Source organism: Bubalus bubalis, chromosome 5, assembly GCF_019923935.1.
Source record: "Bubalus bubalis isolate 160015118507 breed Murrah chromosome 5, NDDB_SH_1, whole genome shotgun sequence".
Classification (NCBI taxonomy): domain Eukaryota; kingdom Metazoa; phylum Chordata; class Mammalia; order Artiodactyla; family Bovidae; genus Bubalus; species Bubalus bubalis.
Window position 1 is genome coordinate 97,863,004 of NC_059161.1, and position 22,834 is coordinate 97,885,837.

The 22,834-nt window shown below is 46.7% G+C and overlaps 1 protein-coding gene across 9 annotated transcripts in view; it reads left to right on the forward strand.

The window, feature by feature from the left end:
- TENM4 (teneurin transmembrane protein 4) overlaps positions 1 to 22,834 on the forward strand; it is a 1,425,092-nt gene that overhangs the window by 1,367,557 nt on the left and 34,701 nt on the right. For all 9 annotated transcript variants that reach the window (XM_044944048.2, XM_045165964.1, XM_045165965.1 and 6 more), the window contains 3 exons: positions 1,156 to 1,388; positions 5,494 to 5,648; positions 12,122 to 12,999. In XM_044944048.2, the coding sequence (XP_044799983.2) occupies positions 1,156 to 1,388; positions 5,494 to 5,648; positions 12,122 to 12,999 (1,266 nt within the window). The remainder of the gene's footprint in view (positions 1 to 1,155; positions 1,389 to 5,493; positions 5,649 to 12,121; positions 13,000 to 22,834) is intronic.

The following is a 22,834-nucleotide window of genomic DNA, read 5'->3' on the forward strand; positions in this document are numbered from 1 at the left end:
GCCACCTCATGCGAAGAGTTGACTCATTGGAAAAGACTCTGGTGCTCGGAGGGATTGGGGGCAGGAGGAGAAGGGGACGACAGAGGATGAGATGGCTGGATGGCATCACCGACTCAATGGATGTGAGTCTGAGTGAACTCTGGGAGATGGTGATGGACAGGGAGGCCTGGTGTGCTGTGATTCATGGGGTCACAAAGAGTCGGACACGGCTGAGTGACTACGCACAGCACTGTGTGCCATGCACTGTGCTGAATATTTTTCATATAATTTATATAACATTTGATATAATGTTCCCAATATACCAGCAAGGTTCACAGGCCCATTTTGCAGATGAAGAAAGCGTGAGGCTCAGGAGACCAGGTCAGTTGCCCAGGTTTCAGAACCACAAAATGGCAGAGCTAGGCATGGAACCCAGACTGATCTGAACCCAAAGCTTGCGTGACTTTTCCCACCCTGTGCCTGGAGATGCGGCCTCATCGCCGTCATCTCTCTGTACCGTCCCTGTCTAGCTTCACTCTCCTCCGTTAGCGCATCCTGCTCTTTGTGGCTGTTTTGCAGAAACAGAGGCATCACCAGCACAGCTCCCCTGTTTGTTTCTTCTTCCTTGGCTGTTGCTGCCAATCACAGACTAATCGTGTGGCTCATTTGGGTCTGGCTGCAGGAAGGAGACTACGGGGCCCCTGATAAGTGTAACACGAGTGTCAAAAGAAGACGCCGTTGACACTGGGTGCAGTCCAGTCTGGCTGGGACCTTAGCAGTCAGTCCCAAGAAGGGGGTAGAGCTGCTGTAAAAGCTGCATGGGGAAAGAGCTTGTGTATTGTTTTGTTTAGTTTTGAAGTGTTTTTTAAAGTCAGACCCTTTCGTGTCTCTGGTCTGGATTTACAGACCACCTCTGGTCAGCCTCAATGGATGATCTTTTTAAAGAAAACACAGGCATCGCACTGTTGGCTGGGCATGACAGTCATCAACAAGAAGCTCTTGCATTCATAGTTGGGTGAGAAGCAAAGGCCAACCACAGAGGTCAGAAAAATTGGGGAACCATCACCCCAAAGAGGGACATTGTCCCCTTTTTGTCTTAATCTCAAGGTCTGTATCTCTGGCTGCCTGTCAGGAAAGAAGAAAGTGCTCACCAACTGGCATGTCCTTGTTTTCCAGCCACAGCCCAGCACACAAATACTACCTGACCACAGACCCCATGAGTGGGGCCGTCTTCCTCTCGGACACTACCAGCCGGCGGGTCTTCAAGATCAAGTCCACGGTGGTGGTAAAGGACCTCGTCAAGAACTCTGAGGTGGTGGCGGGGACAGGTGACCAGTGCCTCCCCTTCGATGACACTCGCTGTGGGGATGGTGGAAAAGCCACGGAAGCCACACTTACCAACCCCAGGGGTAAGGCTTGGTTTTCAAAACTCTCTCAGTAACATTCATAGGGGTAGTTCCATTTCCAAAAGGTGAACCTGTTTATCATTGCAAAAAAGTTGGAAAATGCTAAGAACTCTACAGAGGAAAGTTTAAGCTGTCATAATTCCACCTGCCAGAAGTATTCCCAGTTAATATTTCCTATCTTTCCCCCTAACCTTTTTTCTAAGTGTCTGTGGGTATCTAATGCTCACCAGAAACAAACCAAATTAAGTCACATTAAACAAGTTGTTCTAGTAACCTACTTTTTTCATAAGTGATATATCACAAATATTTCTCCATGTCACTAAAGAGTCTTCTATGAATTTGCTTTTAATGGCTATATAGTATTCCACCAAATGGATATCTTGTTATTTATCAGTCCCCTCCTGTTGGATATATATGCTGCCTTTCATGTCATTGTTTGATTACAAAAAAAAGTGGTAGTATATCATCTTTGCACATGTTCATGTCCTATAGGATGGGTTAACTCTTAAGCTTCAGTTTTTAGTCCTTCAAAAAACTGGATCTCTTCACACCCACACTTACTTTCCATTCACCTATTCAGCAAGTATTTGCTGAGTATACAGTGTACTGTGCATACATAGATAAGTTCATTTTCGCAGAAAAATAAGACTTGAATGTGAATCACGGAGATGGGAGAGGGGGAGAAGTGCTCCCTGCGGTGCAAGAAGAGGGAACTGTGCATTGAGAGTCCAGAGCCAAGGGATGCCCCTGTGCCCAGGAGACTGGGAACACTTTTTGGAGGAGAAGGCATCGTTGTCAGCAGACATCCACGGGCACGTGTTCACCATGCTGCAGGCCCTAGAGCCAATGACCTATGGTGTCTAAGCCACAGGGTCCTTGTCAATAAAACAGGAGTAATAATATCTTCTGTGTCTACCTCCTAGAATCGTGCTGAGAGTCAAAATTAATATGTTTCATATGATGGCCTATAAAAATGTCATGAGCGATATTTTCTTAAGTAGTGCCAGATTTCAGAGCTTGGTTTCAAATGTAAACTGTAGACTTGTGAAGTCAGGCAGTCCTATATTTACGTTCAGACAGTGCTACCTCATGGGAATCCCTGGGGGCTCAGCTGTAAAGAATCTGCCTGCAACGCAGGAGATGCGGGTCTGATTCCTGGGCTGGGAAGATCCCCTGGAGAAGGAAATGGCACCCCACTCCAGTACTCTTGCCTGGGAAATCCCATGGACAGAGGAGCCTGGAGGGCTGCAGCCCATGGGGTCACGAGAGCCAGACACGACTTGGTGACTGAAGCGCCAGCAGTACGCCACTGCGCCTAACGGCTGTGCGACTCCGGTGAGCTATGTAGCCTCTCTGAGCCCCAGTTTCCTCCTCTAAGTAGAAATACTGTACAGTTGGCATCCAGATTAACTGTTATCAGGAGCGTAAATACTTGCTTAGGACAGTGGCACCAGGCACATGATAAACATCTCATAAATGGTAATTCCTATTCCTGTTATATTGTATCTACAGACTATCACGTATCATTACTTATATGTCTCTACCACATGCCTGAAGTGATCAGGTAGTAACTCCATGGGGTAAAGTTTGTGGCTCTTGTGGTTAATCTCCTTCTGAATTACAATTTCCTGATACTGAGAGAGTAGCCTGGAGTGGAAAGAACACTAGGCTTGCACTCAGGGAGCCTGCATTATGATTTCGCTCTGCAACCCCCGGCTCGGGGACCTCCCCTTGTGGGCCTCAGTTTTCCTTTAGTAAACAAGCAGATTGGGCTAAATGGTCCGTGAGAGCCCTTTTGGGGGCAAGGTTCTATTCTCTTAAAATTAAAACAGTTTTTTCCTGAGAATTTTTATTCTCTCAAGATCTTTTCTCATTTGCTCCTCACACGTGTGTTCTCCACCCTCCACACACTCTCTCTTTCTCTCTCTCTCTCACACACACACACACACACACACAGATGTAGTGACAGGGAAATTGCCCCAAAGCCTGTAATTAACCCAGATACAAATGACAAGGCTGCCAGGATGTGCAGACACTGTGCAACAGGGAGGAGAAAAGATGTCCATCTATTTAGCACAACAAAAGGAGAAAAAAATGAAGTCATTAATCAGGGCGCACGTCACTTCTATTAGCCTGTGCAGCCAACTTTGTAAACAAGAAACCCAATTGTTCCTGGAGCATTCATCAGTCCTACAGCGGATGGAGGAGAAAGACCAAGCGCAGCCACTCAGACAAGAAAGCGCCTGTCTTAAGCTCCTGGGCTTGAAGAATGAAATTAGTTTATATTCTAAGCAGGGACAGAAGGAGGACGGCCCCCACTTTAAGGCCTCCAGTCCTCCACGTGAAATCAGTGTTCAGCCCTGAACAGCCTAAGGCAGTGGGCAGGAGGAAGCCCAGCTCCTGTGGGTGTTCATCACGCAGAGGCCCTTGGCTGTCTTAACCCCACCCTCCTGACCACTCATAGACCTGTGGGCCCTTGAGAGCAAGTCCAGGGTGGGTTTTGTGTTCTCATAATTCTAAGTCGTTCCAATAATCAAGGACTAACTATTACAGGTCAGATGTTATTACCCACATTTTATCCATGAAAAAACTGAGACCTGGAAGTGAAGTGATTACCCCAAGGTTATATAACTGGGAGGCTTTTTAACTTTAAACATCTCCACCTCTGTGAAGCTTTTCCTGACCCCTTCTTTCAGTTCCTGCCCCAGAGAAAACAAGATGAAACTGTCCAGAATCTCCTTTATTTCCCCATGAACCGCTGTGGCTTCTGTCACTCCCTGGGTCCAAAGTCATTCCTGTGCCCCCTCAGCTAGACCGTGCTTTCCTCAGGGGCACACCCTGTCTGTCTCTCGGCCCCAGGACCCCTCAGCGGTTCACACTTCTATAGGGTATGTCTGACTCCTGTGATTCTAGACCTGGGGTGTCAGTATCACCCCTGAACCTTGGTCCTAGTCCCAGCCAACCTGCAACTGATTAATGGTGTTTCTGGGAGTGAGACCAAGCAGAGGGGTGTGTATAAATACATGTATTTAAAGATTCTTCAGGCGATTCTTATCCATATCACTGGTTAAGAAGTCCTCCCTTACTAGAGTGGTTCTCAAACTTTGATTTATATCTTTTTACATCATTATCACCCAGGGCACTGGTCAAAAATACAGGCAGATGTTCAGACTGCACTTGAGATTTTGTGAACCAGGTGCCTGGGGGAATGGTGCCTTTTAGCCAGCTCCCAGGCGATTGTCATACACATCCAAACGTGAGAAATACAGATCTGGAACAGTCTTTTCATTTCACAGCTAAGAAAACAAATGCAAGGACATCCAGTGACTTGCCTGAGGTCACACAGGTGGCCCTGGAGAAAGTCAGCAGGCGGGATAGTCCAGCAACTGGAGGAAAGGAATGTTGGATAATTCATTGTGCCTTTTTTAGACTTTAAATTCACCAATATTCCCTACACGAATCCAAAGGATTCTTTTTTAGGCTCTATAATTCTAAAATAACCAACGAAACTAAAATAGTAATAGAGAGCTCCCTGGCGGTCCAGCAGTTAGGGCTCCACACTTCCACTGCAGGGAGCCTGGTTCAATCCCTGGTCAGGGAACTAACATCCCGCAAGCTGCATGGTGTGGCCAAAGAAATTAAAAATTAGAATAGAATAACATCACATAGTAATAGACTAGAAAAGCGTGACGGATGATTGTCCTGGAAGAAAAGAAAAATTACTGCCATCAAGGGGATTTGATGATTATAATTTCAGGTCTTCAGAAGAAGGTTAATTTACATAGTCCATCATTTGACATTGAACATGGTCCTCCTTGCCACTACCTCTAGTGGTTAACTGCCGGCAGTTCTGAGTCCAGGCTTTGTGGATGACTGAGATGATAGGTAAATATCTCCAGAGGCAGCAAGGTAGAACAACCAGAGGCCTGTGCTGATCCCCTTTGTACAAGCCCTTGGGCAGCTGTCTTCAGAGAGGGGATGAATGTCGTGGGGAAGATCTAATCAAATCATAGAGGAGATGTGCCCATCACCCTGCACGTTTTCCTGAGTACACGGGCTGTTAACCACCTCTAAGGCTGGACGTCCTGTTTGGGCTTCTCCACCCCAGGCATCACAGTGGACAAGTCGGGACTGATCTATTTCGTGGACGGCACCATGATCAGACGCATTGATCAGAACGGGGTCATCTCCACCCTGCTGGGCTCCAATGATCTCAGCTCAGCCCGGCCCCTGAGCTGTGACTCTGTGATGGATATCTCTCAGGTAAGGAGGTTTTGTCTGCTGGGGCCCTGGGTCAGCATGCTTGTCTTCTCATGGGCACCCGGCTTGCCTGCTGGCTGTTCGTCTTTGTGTTGCGCAAGGCTTGTGAGTACACTCTTGGTGCAGGGCCTCTTAAGAGCACTAAGGACACACAGGTGAGTCCAGCACAGTGTGGGGCTCTGGACGGTCACCATCAGAGGTGACAAGTGGGTGACACAGGAAGACCCGGAGGACTGAAGAAATCTGCCCCATGCAGCCCTCGAAGGCAGGAGAGCCTCATACAGTGTAAATTTAAATCCGTAACCTCATGAATTCACAGATACTTGAACATTGCCTGTTCTCCCTCTAGGCTGTAAGCTACATGAGGACAGGAATTCTGTCCATCTTTTCCTCTGCTGTAACCAGGGTGCCTGGTACACAGGAGCACACCCAATACTCGTTTGTTGATTAGTTCATTAGTGGACTGATTGAATCCCATCTTTGCCACTCACCAGCCGTATAACTTTAGACAAGTTGCTGAGGTCCTCTGAGCCTCACTTTTCATGTCTCTAAAATAGGAGTAATTGATGTTGTCCTGGCAGGATTGCCTTGAGAATACGGAAACGATGTATGCAAGAGCTCCGAGCACCACTCGGCGCTCTGGAAGGGATCACTAAACAGAAATTCTAGTCCTGCTTTCACAGAGGAGGTGACTTTGTGCTAGCTTGTGAAGGCTGAATAGGAGTTTGTTGGGTGGCAGGAAGAAAGGAGACATTTCACACAATGGAAACTGCGTGTGCAATGGCACAAAGGTGTTAGTGGGCCAGAAACATTCAAGGAACATTGAAGATTGAACACTGAGGACAGGGTTCGTAGAAGGAAGTAGCAGGAGTTGGAGCTGGGTGTGCTTTGCAGCCAGTTAGGACTTACCTTACCACACCAGGGTTTGAACCTCAGCGAGTGGGCTCCAGGAGCCCCGTGTAGACCCAGGAGAGACACAAGGTTCTGGCTGCTGTTCAGCGTGTCCCTAGTTTGTCCTACAGTGACTTGAGAAGGGATGTGTCCTTTATTGCTCAATCCTTTAGTAGAACCTGGCTGGCGCTGAATCAGTGAATATCCATCTTGTCAAGATGAGCAAAGCCAGAGATACAGGGAGGTTCAAATCACATTAAATTTCGATTTGGTGTTAGCAGTGGGCACACTTGGCTTTTTAAACACCCTCACTTCTAGGGGAGCCTGCATACAGGCCCTTTGCCACTCACTGCCAACCTGCTGCCTGGGTTCAACAGGTGACGGAGGCTGGGAGGCTCCCCGGCTTGTGCCCGCCCCTGCTCCCAGTGTGTCGCCGAGCCCCTTCCCCGGACCTCAGGGCTGCTGCCGGCCGTCCCGCAGCTGCGTGCTTCCCTGTCCGGTGCTGGTGTGGTTTCCCTCTGCACCAGCTACTGATTGTTATGCTCCCGAGTGGGAATTTGTTCTTTGCCACCCGTCTTTCCAATTTGGCAGGCTTCCCCTTGCTGGCTCGAGGGTTTCCCTCTCCGGTCTGTGAGCAAGCTTCATTTACACCATCAGGAAGCGGCCACAGCCTGAGGATGTTACGTCCAAGTATCTTCAGTTCTCCAAATGGGCCCTCCACCAGCCAGCACAGGGTGCCGAAAAATTTCAATCCACACGTTGGAAAGTTGTGTAGCTTTAGCTGGAGGTGCTGCCAAGCAGCCAGATCAAAGTCTTGGAAGACAACTGGCATATTGTGGAGGGGGAAAAAAATCCACGCTTAAATTCAGAAATCCTGGACTGAAATCTCTATGCCCCTGGTCCTCACCGCCCTCATCCGAATCGAAGCACGGGATTCTTTTTACCACACTCTCTGACATAGCCATAAACTCTTATACATGCATATGGGAAGGGGCCTGGCTTTCATCCTCAGAGCTTCATCTGTCACAAACACGCAGCTGCTTTACTGTGCTGTGTGGAGCAGGGAGGTGAGGCAGAGAAATGAGAAACCGCTCAGAGGTAAGAATGCAAAGGGGTTATCATTACCATCTTTCTAAATTCCATATATATGCATTAGTATACTGTATTGGTGTTTCTCTTTCTGGCTTACTTCACTCTGTATAATAGGCTCCAGTTTCATCCACCTCATTAGAACTGATTCAAATGTATTCTTTTTAATGGCTGAGTAATACTCCATTGTGTATATGTACCATAGCTTTCTTATCCATTCATTTGCTGATGGACATCTAGGTTGCTTCCATGTCCTGGCTATTGTAAACAGTGCTGCGATGAACACTGGGGTACACGTGTCTCTTTCCCTTCTGGTTTCCTCAGTGTATATGCCCAGCAGTGGGATTGCTGGGTCATAAGGCAGTTCCATTTCCAGTTTTTTAAGGAAACTCCACACTGTTCTCCATAGTGGCTGTACTAGTTTGCATTCCCACCAACAGTGTAAGAGGGTTCCCTTTTCTTCACACCCTCTCCAGCATATATTGCTTGTAGACTTTTGGATGGCAGCCATTCTGACTGGTGTGGGACTCTGTGGGAGAGGGCGAGGGTGGAATGATTTGGGAGAATGGCATTGAAACATGTATAATATCATATGTGAAATGAATCGCCAGTCCAGGTTCGATGCATGATACAGGATGCTCAGGGCTGGTGCACTGGGATGACACAGAGCGATGGTATGAGGAGGGAGGTGGGAGGGGGGTTCAGGATGGGGAACACGTGTACAAAAAAAAAAGAAAACTAATGAACAAATTCTTGTTAGAAACGTGAAGAAAACCTTTCATGGCTGAAAGAAAATTAGGTAAATGGCATTAACTTTAAATTGGGGGGGGGGGGTGGAGCCATAAACTAGAAAACTTTTCATGTACTTTAATGAATTTTAAAATAAATTAAAGTGATTGAGCATAAGTTTAAAAATAAGAATGCAAAGAGGAGAACCAAGGAGCTCTCTTGGACTGAAGACCAGGTGGGAGGAGAAAATAGAGGGAGGCAGAGAGTAGAGACGTAAAGGAGGGGCTGCCATCTGTCCGGAGCATCCATTCAGAACCAGGCATGAGTTCTCAACCCTGCAGCCTGCGGCCACCACAGACACTGAGTATCATCTCCCTGTCCGTAGTCCAAAATGATTTCCTGAGATCGTGCTGTGCTCAGGCACTCTTACAAATGGGGACACAGAGATGGCAGTGACAACTTTTCTTGTTTAATTGTCATCATAATCCCACGTGGAGTCACAGAGTCGAACACCACTTAGTGACTGAACAACAACAATAATCCTTCAAGGTAGGTATTGCATACCCCAAATAGACGGGGAAACAGACTTGGTGAAGGAAAATGTGATTATAAATGCACAGCTCTGTGCTAGGTTCCCTCAGGGGTGCAGAAAGGAAATTTTTTTTCATGATATCATGTAAAGCATTTTGAACTTCTTTCCCGTATGTAGAAGCGGGTAATAAATATTACATAAGAGCCCCACACAGTGTCTGGCAGCTAATAATGGGCTGTAAGTATTCATTCTCTTTGTAATTTACAAAGAATTTCCTTGTGCATCGTCTCGTTTGATCCTCACGACTACTCATATAAGATTTATTAGCACCATCTACATATGAGGAAAGAAGTTCAAAGCACTCGTGTAACTTGAGGAAGGTCACACCTGTGGTCACTGGTGGACTGAGCGAAGAAGTAAAGTGTCCAGACCCCCAATCCCTCCCTCTCTCTATGCCATTCACCAGTCAGTCATTCGTCCATCCGTTAGATGATCCGTTTTTGCAAATAACTCTGCAATGAGGCAGTCAAGTCAGGGAGCTTTAATAAAGGCACAGCATGCTCTGGGGGAGGGGGAGGGAGCTTGATTCCATCTCAGGATGACAGAAGTGTGAGCTGGAGGGGAGGGACCTCAGAAACCGTAATGTCCCTCCGTTCTGGTGATGGGAAATGAAGCCTCCACGTGATCATCGCTAACAGGGAGGTAAAATCAGAGCAGCATAGGTACTTGGTCCAGAACCATCACACACGCACCATGACTCCAAGCGCACTTCTTTCGCCTTCTTTCCTGGGTGGCTGTGTGCACGTGGGCACGCAGGAGAGAGTAGGAGAGGCTTGTCCTTCCCTCCTCCCCGCTTCCTCTCCCTCTCCCTCCCAGGTTCCCCCACCCATCAAGGAGCCGTCTTTTCATCATAATGACAGGCAGAAAGGTCTCGGCAAGCATGTCCCCAAGGCGCCACAGGGCCAGAGGGCATAAAATATTTAGCAGCCAGTGTTGACAAGAAATGGGCTTTAGGAAATTGAAAATTCCCCTGTCACTTGAGAGTAAACTGTGTTCTTGATGCAGCCGAAGGCAGCTGTGATGCTGTGCTCTGGGGAGTGCTGGGAAGTGTGAAGGGAGGCAGCCCAGCCGCTGATGCTGGTGTTGCCTGGACCCCCCTGTGCTGTGGGGCAGAGGGGGCCCAGGCTGGGGGCGAGGGAGCAAGCAGACCCTCAGAGCAGTGCAGCTGGCAGGGCCTGCTCCGTGCTGAGAAGGGCCCTGAGCTCAAGGGCCAGATGGAGGTGGCCACGTCTCAGAGGTGTATTGTCTTCTGGGGTTTCTTTACACTATAGTCAACTCCCACATGCACATTGCAGGAAATATAACAAATTTTAAGTGACAAAGAAGAAAGTTAAAATTACCTCTCCTCCCAATACCGGTTAACATTTCAGTATATAACCCTCAAGCTTTTAACCCCGCTTCTGTCCATCATCTATCTACTTTATTGTTGTCTGGTTTCCCCAGTTGGGATCACACAGTTCTTCAAACTGTTCTTTCTACTTAATACGTAGCAAACATCTTCCCATGTCGTTAAATATCCATCTGTAACATCACTTTTAACTGCTGCACAGAGTGCTCTAACCTATGGGTGAATGAAATGGACTATAATTTCTTCGACCAGGTCTCTGTCACTGGGCATCTGGGTTGGTTCCAGCCTTTCACCGTTATTAAAAATGGCTATGATAAGCACCTCTGTACTCGGGTGTACAGGAGTAAATTTCTAGAAGAGAAATTGCTCACTCAAAGGTATGACATTTATTTAAATAAGCCCCAAGTTGGATAGAATGTCAAGGACTTGTTGGGGGCTCAGGATCCTAAGGCGTAGAGTCCCCAGCAGTGGGGTGGATAAGGCAAGTGCAGGCAGCAGCTGTCCGCCTACGTGCATTGTGGCTGGATCTCTTGGGGAACACAGCTGGCAAAAGGCTTCCCTTAGTGCCAGCACCTCCCAGGGCGAGATACACAACATCCCAGCCTCCAAGGCCACCAAGGCAAGAAACAGCATCCTGACCTTAGACCTGCCAGGCTGCAGTCCCCCGCGTGCCCACCTGCAGGACAGCCCCCTGTGATCCCTGCCGGCATCCCGGCCTGGCTCAGAGGAGGCTCAGACCTGGGGCCCAGGACCTCTGAACCCTCCATTCCCATAGCTGACGTTGTTCATCTCTCCCAGGTGGACTTGTTCTCTGAGGTGCTAGAAACCATCATCCAAAGCAAGGTATCACCAACTTCAGTATGCATGTGCAGGAGCCTCCATGGAATTTTGTTGAAATGCCAATTCAGATTCAGTAGGTTTGGGGTGGGGCCTACCATTCTGCTATACTGACCAGCTCTCAGGTGATGCCAATGCTCTCAGGCCAGAGATCACCCTTGAAGGAGAAAGATCCAGTTTTGATTCCCAGGCACATATTAGGATCATCCAGCATGCTTTTGTGCCTTTCCCAGAGCTCCATACCCAGAGATCTAACTTAATTGATCAGAGATGGAATTTTAGCGTCAATACTTTCTTAAATCACCACGGGTCCTTCCTGTGTAGCCAGATTTGAGAATCACAGGTCTGCAACTATGTCAGACAGGGGCCGGGGTTGCATTCACTTTACATCCCCAGCCCCAGCCATGTGTTACTCCATGAACTGAGAAATCCTCTGCCATGCGTTTAGCAACAATTCACGTAAGATCTTCCTTAAGCCTCTAAACAACTTCTCCTTCAGCCTCCAGACTCCATCTGCCTTCCCCTCTCACCTCCGTAACATTAGCTGCCATTCTTTGAGCACTTCTGGGGGGTCAGACCCTCGGGACTATTGCCATTACTTATCTCACAGATGTGGATATTGAGGCTCAGAGAGGCAAAGTAACTTGCCCAAGGTTGTAAGTGGGGGAACGGGGATCTGAATCCAGGCCTGTCTGACTCAGAAGTCTCTCTTCTCACCTGTTCCTTTTGTTTGTTTGTTTGTTATCCCCTTCTCTGTGTTTCATCAGTCTAACGTAGACCAGCAGATGTCTCGGTGGGACTCTCACATAGTTTCTGTCTGATCAGGGGCTGATATACGCAGGTGATGACAGGCTGCTGCCTGCTGATCAGGCAGGACTGCCTGTGCTGGCGCTTGGTCCACTCTACAGCGACCCAGGGCTCTACAGGGTGTGGGATGATCGGTGGTGGGCACCTCGCCAGGCATCTGAGTGTCCGTGTCTCCATCATCAGGTTCGCCTGGAGTGGCCCACAGACTTAGCCGTCAACCCAATGGACAACTCCCTGTACGTCCTGGACAACAACGTGGTCTTGCAGATCTCTGAAAACCACCAGGTGCGCATCGTCGCCGGGAGGCCCATGCACTGCCAGGTGCCCGGCATCGACCACTTCCTGCTGAGCAAGGTGGCCGTGCACGCGACCCTGGAGTCGGCCACTGCCTTGGCCGTCTCTCACAATGGGGTCCTGTATATTGCTGAGACCGACGAGAAGAAGATCAACCGCATCAGGCAGGTCACCACCAGCGGAGAGATCTCGCTGGTTGCCGGGGCCCCCAGTGGCTGTGACTGTAAAAATGATGCCAACTGCGACTGTTTCTCTGGAGATGATGGCTACGCCAAGGACGCGAAGCTGAATGTCCCATCTTCCTTGGCTGTGTGTGCTGACGGGGAGCTTTATGTGGCCGACCTTGGGAATGTCCGCATCCGGTGTATCAGGAAGAACAAGCCTTTCCTCAACACCCAGAACATGTATGAGCTGTCCTCCCCGATCGACCAGGAGCTCTACCTGTTTGATACCAGTGGCAAGCATCTGTACACCCAGAGCCTCCCCACGGGAGATTACCTGTACAACTTCACCTACACCGGGGATGGTGACGTCACGCTCGTCACAGACAACAACGGCAACATGGTCAACGTCCGCAGGGACTCCACAGGGATGCCGCTCTGGCTGGTGGTCCCGGATGGCCAGGTGTACTGGGTGACCATGGGCACCAACAGTGCACTCAAGAGTGTGACCACACAAGGACACGAGTTGGCCATGATGACGTACCACGGCAACTCTGGCCTGCTAGCCACCAAGAGCAATGAAAATGGATGGACAACGTTTTACGAGTGAGTATTTGGTGGTTTTGTTGCACGGCTGCACTGTAGAATTCGAGGTAAACTGATGAAGTGTTCATTTATGGATGTTTTTTATTTTAATTCACTTGAGATGCAAACCATGACCGATGACATGTTCTGCATGTTAATAACCCAGATGATTACTCCTAGGAAGGAATATGGTGTAGGAGGAAAGGCATGAGCTTTGAAGTCAGAGAAGCTGGGCTTGAATCCAGCTTTCCCTGTGGACTTAATCTCCCTAGGCCTCAGCTTCCACCTCTGTAAAATGGAAACCTTCCCCCATGGACTCACTACAGGGAGGTGACATAGATAGAAAATACTTGGTTAAGTGTCAGCAATTATCCACATGATCCAAGTCCACATCTTTTTTTAAAATTAATTTATTTTTTATTGAAGGATAATTGCTTTACAGAATTTTGCTGTTTTCTGTCAAACCTCAACATGAATCAGCCACAGGTATACATATGTTCCCTCCCTCTTGAACCTCCCTCCCATCTGCCTCCCCATCCCACCCCTCTAGGTTGATACAGGGTCCCTGTTTGAGTTTCCTGAGACATACAGCAAATTCCCGTTGGCTATCTATTTAACATATGGTAATGTAAGTTTCCATGTTACTCTTTCCATACATCTCACCCTCTCCCCATGTCCATAAGTCTGTTCCTATGTCTTTCTCCACTGTTGCCCTGTAAATAAATTCTTCAGTACCATTTTTCTAGATTCCGTATATATGTGTTAAAATACAGTATTTATCTTTCTCTTTCTAACTCACTTCACACGTCCACATCTTTATGATTCAAAACTTTTTCTTTCACTTTTAATATTTTGGATGGAATTTATGAAGTGCATTAGACGCCTCCCTTCTCATTATTCAGGCATAAATCTTTCTTTTATGAGTCAAGGTCATTAATAAGAAACAAGGCATTTGATGCTGCCAAATTGATCTCAGAGAAACAGCAGTGTGAGGTCCTGAAGAAAGATCTCAGCTCCCTGCCCTGGGATTGAACCTGGGTAACCTGGATGAAAACCAGGAATCCTAGTCACTAGAAAACCAGGGATTAGAGGCTAGAAGTAAAGTGGCCCTGACTCTTGCCGCAGTTTGAAAGCAAGAATGTTTCAAGGAGGCAAAAACTATAAAAACAGAAAGTTTATTATTAGAGACACAACATAATGTCTGGGAGAGCACACAGGAAAAGAGTTTGTTTATCTGACTCAGAAGCAGGGCAGAGATACACGCCCAGAGAAAAAGGGTATGGTCATCCTCTGTAATGAAGAGGAACGCGGTAATTCAGAGACACACACGCGGAGACGAGAGTGGGCATCCTGAATGAGGAGGCGCACAGTAAGAAGGTGATTTAAATCACTTATCTAGCATCATCCTTCCGAGTCTTTGTTTACTTTTGACCGATTGTCTAGTTTCTTTCTTCACCCCTGACTGGTCGGTCCTAGGACCCTCCCCAGGATGCACGCACATCTTTTCGCTAAGGTGGATCCCACCACAGAGGCCTGTGGGTGCATATCCACACTTATGGGGTGGGGTCCCCTCCCTTTTGACCCCCAAGGAGCCTCCCTGCGCATGGGCAGGCAGGGACGTCGTCCTTGACCTCAGGAGGGGGCCTCTTACCGCTTTACTTTAGTAGAGCTCAGCTTTTCCCACTAGCTTTGTCCTTGGAGTGTCTGGGTGAGAACAAAGCTTGAATTTTACTCTACTCGACAAATAGCAGGTGTCTAGCCCGGGGGCCCATCTGTCTCCTACCTCGATATGAAGCTAGTTCCCAGGAAGTGAGGCTATAGACCCGTCCATTCCTGCCTGAAGTGATTCTAAACAGTTCTTTGCTTAGCTCCTGGGCCTAATCCTTAGTTTTACCACCTCCTCCCTCCGTGTGGCGCTATGGTATCATTGTTTTGGCCAACTTCAGTAGCTCGCTTCCCTTCTCTTCATCCAGGGTAGGGGTTCTTAAATGGTGTAGTCAGAGAACCAGACATTCAGCTTATTATAATCCTCACCAAAATTAAATATGTATATTATATCTCCAGGGTGTTCCTCTATGAGGTATTTTAATGAACAGACTTGTAACATCTATTTCTACTTAGATCCTTTTTTAGCTTCTTTTTGAGGTTTTAGCCATGTTCCACACAACTGAGACTGTCAAATATTAGACAAGTACATGGGAGACAGGGAAGGAACGAGCCTTGCTGCCCATCACTGATGGGCTAGGAACTGTATTACTGCATTCAGGCCGCGAATCATCTCTGGAAGAAATAGAGACAATGAGGCTCAGAGAGGCTCATTTGTTCCTTATTGTCTAGTAAGACCTCACAGAACAGGGGTCACAGCCCACATCTGTCTGATACCAGAGCTCACGCTCCTGCAGCTCTGCCCTGCTGCCCCGTGCGGAGTTTGTTAATCCCAAATGAACTTGAATCTTTGAACCCTAAGTTTTTCTCAACTTTGATCAAGCATCAGTTTCTCACAATCCTAGAGTCCCAAACAAAAGGAGCTATCATAGATTTTTGAATACAATTTGCACCAAAAAAGAAAAAGTCACAGCAGTTTGTACAAAGTTCACTGGCTAAATTCCCTTCTCCATACGGGCACCTTGTTAATTACCAAAAAAAAAAAAAAAAAAAAGACAAAAATCCAGGAAAACAGCAATTATCTTGATTAACTCATCGAAATGGAAATACATTAAACCAATTTTCCCCCAGTTGCCCAATGGAAATCCCTTATACATTATTTAGCCAATACAGGGGTTTCTTTGTCAGAGCCAGTCGGTGCCCTTGATTCGTTCTCAAGGTCACTCCCTCAAATCGCAGACCGAATGCTTACACATCACTGCAGCCCTTACTCTCAACCAGCCCTGAAATTGAAAAGCATTTCCTACACCTCTACCAGCAAGGATCCCCTTCCCCTCTCCCTGTCTTCCTTGATGAAATTATACAGCCATATTTAATGGTTTATGAAGAAAGAAAAGTTAGTACCATCACTTTTTAGAAAATTGCATTTGGAATTCCAAAGTATCTACTTCATAGCTGTATTCAGAAGCAGAAGATAAAAGCCCTAAAAGAAAAAAGTGAAGGCCACCTTTTTTGAGATCCAACTGTGTACCAGGCTCTTTCTCATTTAATCTTCACAGCAACCTCAGATGGTAGAGATTATCAGTCCTGTTTTTTACAGATGATCAAACCAAGGCACAGAAAGAGTAGGTAACTAGTCTAAAATCACACAGTGAGAACTGAGCAGAACCAGAACATACGCCCATGTTCTTTCAACTACACTGATTGGGTTCACCTAAATTCTTTGTAACTTATCTGTATGTTACGGACTAAAGTTGTATCTTTTTCATAGGGATAGTCTGGGGTTCAAATTTGCAGTGAGATAAAATATGGAAATCAATATCAGACTCATCATAAGTACTCAAATGACAGCAATTGTTGTTATTATTATTCCAAGTAACATTAGTATTAGCATTTCAAGCAGTTGTATTAAGTAATTGCAGGGATGCTGTTTGGGCATGTAAGGTATTTACCTGGCAGCAGTTGCGAGTCAGTTAATCAAACAAACAGACCAAAGCTGTAATTGAAGTTAGTAGAAATTAGAGGAGGGCTTCCCTGGTGGCTCAGATGGTAAAGAATCTGCCTGCAGTGCAAGAGACCCAGGTCCGATCCCTGGGTTGGGAAGATCCCCTGGAGAAGGGAATGGCAACCTACTCCAGTGTTCTTGCCTGGAGAATTCCATGGACAGAGGAGCCTAGTGGGCTACAGTCCATGGGGTCACCAAGAGTCAGACACGACTGAGTGACTAACACACACATGTGCACGCACGCGCCCACACACACACACACACACACACAGGAATTAGAGGGCAGATCAGAAGAACAGACTCAGGTGTCAAGTCTGAGGGATAAAGGTATGAACCAGGAAAGGGGTCAGATTCCTGAGAATACCCAAAATGGACGGGAAAGAGTTATACAGGATGGGTCCAGGAAAAATGGTTTAATTCAGGTTGTGAACATAGCAAGGATACCAGATACTTATTTTTACTGGACATTTGCCATGTGATTTCAGGAGCAGGCTGGCTTCCAGACCCATGTCTCAACCAGACAGAAATAATGCCTGACCTACCCCATTTTAGGGCCATTATAGGGATCAAAAGACTAAGTAAATGCTGAAAGTGAAAATACTTGGCAACCTTTGTTGCTCCCAAGAAGTTATGGTATAAAAATTATTATCATTATGGTATTTCTCAATACGGATTTGGACAGATTTTGCCAGTGCACATTGCTCCAGTGAATTTCCTACTTTTAGGTCCATGAGGCAGCTTCATGGATTCCAAACCAAAATGCTCTAATACTTAAAAAAAAAAAAAAAAATCAGCCCAGGCTTGCCTATAACACAGGCTATTACTGAAACAAATTTTAAGTTGGCTTTATCGACCCTCTCAACAGATTAATACATCCAACATAAACAGCTCACATGTCAGAGCAAGCAGCTTGACTTAAAGTGTTTATAATTCTGGGGAATCGAGGATCCTTTTCTTCCCTCAACCCAGAGATCTGCCGGTCGGAAACCTAAAAGGGGTCTGTAATGCTTTCATCTCTAGCATGTGGCAACATTAATTTCAGACTTGGGCTTCTGGGCTGGTGGCATTTGCTGGCTAAGAAAACGGCCTGACAAGAGGAGGCAGGTTGCAAAATTGGCTTATTAGATGGGCGTGAGTAAGTTTCATAAGGGAAGTGGCTGTGGCACTCAGAGCCCTGTGACAGCTCCCGTCACCCTTAGGCTCACGCTGTCTACCCTGAGACCCTAACTAATGCCTCTCTGTACACGCGTGGGGTTTGCCAACTAGGAGGTGCTCAGTAATTATTTTATGAGTGAAATTTACATTCGGGAGGGAAGGGAAATCAAGAAGGGAAGGAAAAAAACAACATGCTGTCCTGAGAAAAATGCTGGGTTCCCATCGCAGCTACAGCACGGTCAGTGCTCCTAGCAGGAAACAGAATTCAGTTCAAATGGTTCCAGACAGGAGACCTGGCTTCCCGGTTTTACTTGAGGACATAAGAGCCAGAAAAGGCATTGTTCCCGTCCTTACAGTGAAAATAAGCCAGAATGGCAAATGCATGAGTTTTCCTTGAACTCCTTCTCGGAGGTCACTGGGCAGCCGAGTGGCCAGGCCTTTTACAGAGTGTCACATCAAAGACAAGATGTGGGTGCCAGCTTCCCTGGGGTGGTTGCAACTGCTGCTGCTGCTGCTAAGTCGCTTCAGTCGTGTCCGACTCTGTGTGACCCCATAGACAGCAGCCCACCAGGCTCCCCCGTCCCTGGGATTCTCCAGGCAAGAACACTGGAGTGGGTTGCCATTTCCTTCTCCATTGCGTGAAAGTGAAAAGTGAAAGTGAAGTTGCTCAGTCGTGACCGACTCGTAGCGACCTCATGGACTGTAGCCCACCAGGCTCCTCCATCCATAGGACTTTCTAGGCATGAGTACTGGAGTGGCTTGCCATTGCCTTCTCTGGGTTGCAACTAGTCCCTGGGAAAAAATAGCGTTTAGCTTGGGGAAATTATGACGACTGAATGTGTCCTGGCAGGAGAGTATGTAGCCCTTGGAGGCTGCAGAAATTGGGAGAGTCCACATTCTCCAAAACTTTTCTCCACAAACCCCAGCAGGTACTACAGAGAAAAAGTAGGAAAATAATCCCTTGTGGTAGACCTGGAGGAGGGGTACAGCAGCTGCTAAGGGAGGGGGTGCAACTTTCTACCTGCTTCACTCAGACCCTTCTCACCTGATCTCCCATATGGAACAAAAGCCTTAATCTGTGGAGAGGACGGTGAATGCTAGTACTTAGGCCCTAAGGGAAAAAAAATTCTAACTACTGCTGGAAGAGGAGCAGGAATACTTAATGGGCCCAGAAGAACAGCCCAAAAGGGGCAGGAGCACTGAAGAGGCCACACTCCTGAGATTCAGGGATACATGCAAATATTGATATAAGACTGAGGCTCAATGAGAACAAAAGAGAATTCTCTCAAGCTTACCATCCACCACTGCTAGCTAAAAAGCTAAACATAACAACGAAAAGTGGAATACTACTGAGAATCAGATAAGAAGAATTTGTTGCTAAGTCGCTTCAGTCGTGTCCGACTCTGTGCGACCCCATAGACGGCAGCCCACCAGGCTCCCCCATCCCTGGGATTCTCCAGGCAAGAACACTGGAGTGGGTTGCCATTTCCTTCTCCAATGCATGAAAGTGAAAAGTGAAAGTGAAGTCTCTCAGTCGTGTCCAACTCTTAGCAACCCCATGGACTGCAGCCTACCAGGCTCCTCCGTCCATGGGATTTTCCAGGCAAGAGTACTGGAGTGGGGTGCCATTGTCTTCTCCAATAAGAAGAATACAGGAGCCTAAAAAGAGACCCTTTCTAAGGCTGGGCACAAAGATGGGACCTAAAACTGAGAATAGAGTAGGCACATTGGGGAAAAAACCCTCTGGCAAACTAGTTTCACACACTAAATATAAGATATTGCTGGAGGAATGTAAAGCCGGTGACGCATTAGGGTTAGCCGTAGAAATAACACATTTCAAAGCCAGCCCAAATCCTAACTAAATTAACTTAAACTCTCTCACTAAAGTGCAAGCAGGAGAAAACTCATACCCAAAATCTACTACCTCAGTCTCTACTGTGCTACACAAGATGTCACACTTTCAACTGAATCTACAAAAAGGCAAGAAAAAGCAGCACTCTCCCAGGAGACAAAGATATCGTCAGAAGAACACTCAGATGTGACACAGATGTTGAAACTGTATCTCAGGAATTTAAGGAAGATTATGTCGGGAATTCCCTGGTTGTCCAGTGGCTAGGACTCTTCATGCTCACTATGAAGGGCCCAGGTTCAACCCCTGGTCAGGGATCTAATACCCTGCATGCCAGGCAGCTAAAATAAAATACTGTGGTGGAAAAGGTGGACAGCATGCAAGATCAGATGGATGTTTCAGCAGAGAAATGGAAACTGTAAGAGAGAATCAATTGGAAATGCGAGAAATGAAGAACATAGAGATGAAAATTGTCTTTTATGGGCTTATCAGTAAAGTTGAGATAGCTGAGGAAAGTAGATAGATCAATAGAAATTATCCAACCTGAAACACAAAGAGGAAAAGAAGAAAAAATATAGAATAGGGCAATCTAAGAACTGGGGGACATCAACCGCTATAGTATACATTTCATTAGAATTCCAGAAGAAGACAGAAAGAGCAAGGCAGGAGAAACATTTGAGGAAATAGTGGTTGAGAACTATCCATATGTAATTAGACACCAAAACCGGAGACCCAGAATCTCAGAAAACACCAAGCAGAATGAGTGCATGCACACCCACAGATACCTATGCATATCATATTCAAACTGCTGAATACAAAAGAAAAAGAGAATTCCGAAAGCAGTGCCATACAGGGCTTTTTTTTTTTTTTACAGAGGAGCAAAGATAAGAATCATAGCAGACTTCTCATCAGAAGAGGAAATTTGGAAAGAGAAATACATATAAACTAGAAAACAGAAGGAAATGGCAACCCACTCCAGTGTTCTTGCCTGGAGAATCCCAGGGATGGTGGAGCCTGGTGGGCTGCCGTCTATGGGGTCGCACAGAGTCGGACACGACTGAAGCGACTTAGCAGTAGCAGCAGAAAACAGAAATGCTGAAAGAAAGAAGAAATCTGTCAACCCAGATTTCTATATCCTGCAAAGAAAACATCTTTGCAATGAAAAAATGGTATAGAGGTACAGGCAAGAATAAGGGAGCCAAGGAAGGACGGTGAGGCACCCAGGCACTAAACACACTGAACAACCATTACCAGCCCTCGGGCTCAAGGGCAAGGCAGGGAAGTAAAAAGATATTGTTACTAAAGCCCAGTGGGAGTTGCAGCCATGTAGAAGGCATCTAGTAGGAGCTGTAATTCGGGGTGGATGCACCCATTATTAGAAATACGGGACCAAAAGAGAGAGAGTAGGGAAAACTTCTCCTCTTGACCTGCAGTCTCTCACCACTGCCTACCATTGGCTATACCCAACCAGAAGCAAGCCCGCAAGGGAGGCCCCAGGGATGCAGTCTGCAGAGGTCAGCCTGTCAGGGCACAGGGAAGGATAGAAAAGGAATCTGAGGAGGGAACAGAGGATAAACAGCACAGTCACAGACTGGCTCTGTGACACTGTTCACATAAATGGCAGAGCAGACAGCGTTCAATCCCAGATCTACCTAAGAACTTCCTAGCAGATGCATGGCCTCAAATATAACATCAGTGAGAGCTAATACCTACAGAGGTAGGGTGGGCCAGCTCTTAAAATCCTGAAGGCTACAATTCATTGTTGGGAGTTAATTCTATGGGAAATGGGCAGCAAGGACAAATTTTTATTGCAGAGCCAACAAGGAGCCTGTGTGTGCTGCAGTTTTGGAGTAGTTACTGTTTAGAGATGCCATTCTGTTACAGAGACCTAAGGTCAAGGGATCTGTTGGTATGCGTGGGCTGTGAACTGTAATTATTCACAGAGAATACAGTGGCCATTTCCTCTTGTTGATGATGGTGGTGCTTGGAACAATCATAGATGAAAGTCCTAAAAAAGCAAATCTTTATTTTCCAACTAAAAAGTGCCCAATCAGCAAAAAGTTTACTCTCAGAAAGGCAGTGTGGCATTTTCCTCACCAAGCGCATGTAGTGATGTGGATCAAGGTGTGAAGTATTGAGTGTGAAGAAGAAACGCTTGCAGTATGTGTGAAGATAGCTTCTAGTGGTCCTCTTCTGAGAGCCAAGTTTGCAACCACTCTATGAATCTGCTGTGTGTGTTCATTCTCTGTAATCCAAAGATGCTTTGGAAAAACAAGTGAAGAAAAGCCGGTGAGAGGAAATAGTGAGAAACCGATCACCTAGCTGTCTCCATCACATCCCCCAGGTGGGGGCTGAGCATCACTGTAGAATCAGCTGTAATGGAAGCAAAGAAAAGCATCTCGAAAAGAAAGCTGTCCCTCTTCTCTACCCACTTCATAGTTCCAAGTGCAGTCTTTTCTTTAAAATAGTTGAACACAAAGGTTTTGATTTGTAACAGCACCATCTTTCCAGGAAGCTTGATGACAGAACACAGGCTTTACGATCAGACAGACCTGACAGAGTCTATTTGCCTCTGTTAGCCATGTGATCTTAAGCAAGTTATTTATCTTTTCTGAGCCTCAGTTTCATTGGTTGTGAAATGATGATAATCATGTTCACCTCCAAAGATGGCTGTGAGCACAGTGCTCCATACCTAAAATGTACTATATGAATATTAGTGAACTTTCCCTTCCTCATACAGAAGGTGAGGGGTAACAGGGGTGGAGTGCTTAATTATTCTCACCCTAGGTCTTGAAAAAACAATAATATCTACTATTCATTCACTCATCCAAGAAATATGTACTGAGTGCCTTTTACATGCTGGGTCCTGCAACGGGCACTAAGAATACAAACAAGGTCCCCGCCTTCGTGGAGCTTATATTCTAGTGGGAAAAGAAACAAAAAACAGGTAAGCAGGTAAAACAAGATGCAAAGTGAAAACAGTAAAATAAGATAATGCAGGGGTCCCCAACCTCCAGGATCTATTGCCCAGTGATCCGAGGCGGAGCTGATGTATTAATAGTAGAAATAAAGTGCACAATCTGTGTAACGTGCTTGAACCATCCTGAAACCATCCCCTGCCCCCAGTCTGTGGAAAAGCTGTCTTCCACGAAACTGATCCCTCGTGCTGAAAAGGTTGGGGACTGCTGATTGATGTGATCAAGATGGCAGGACCCATCAGAATGGGTGACCAGAGAAGGCCT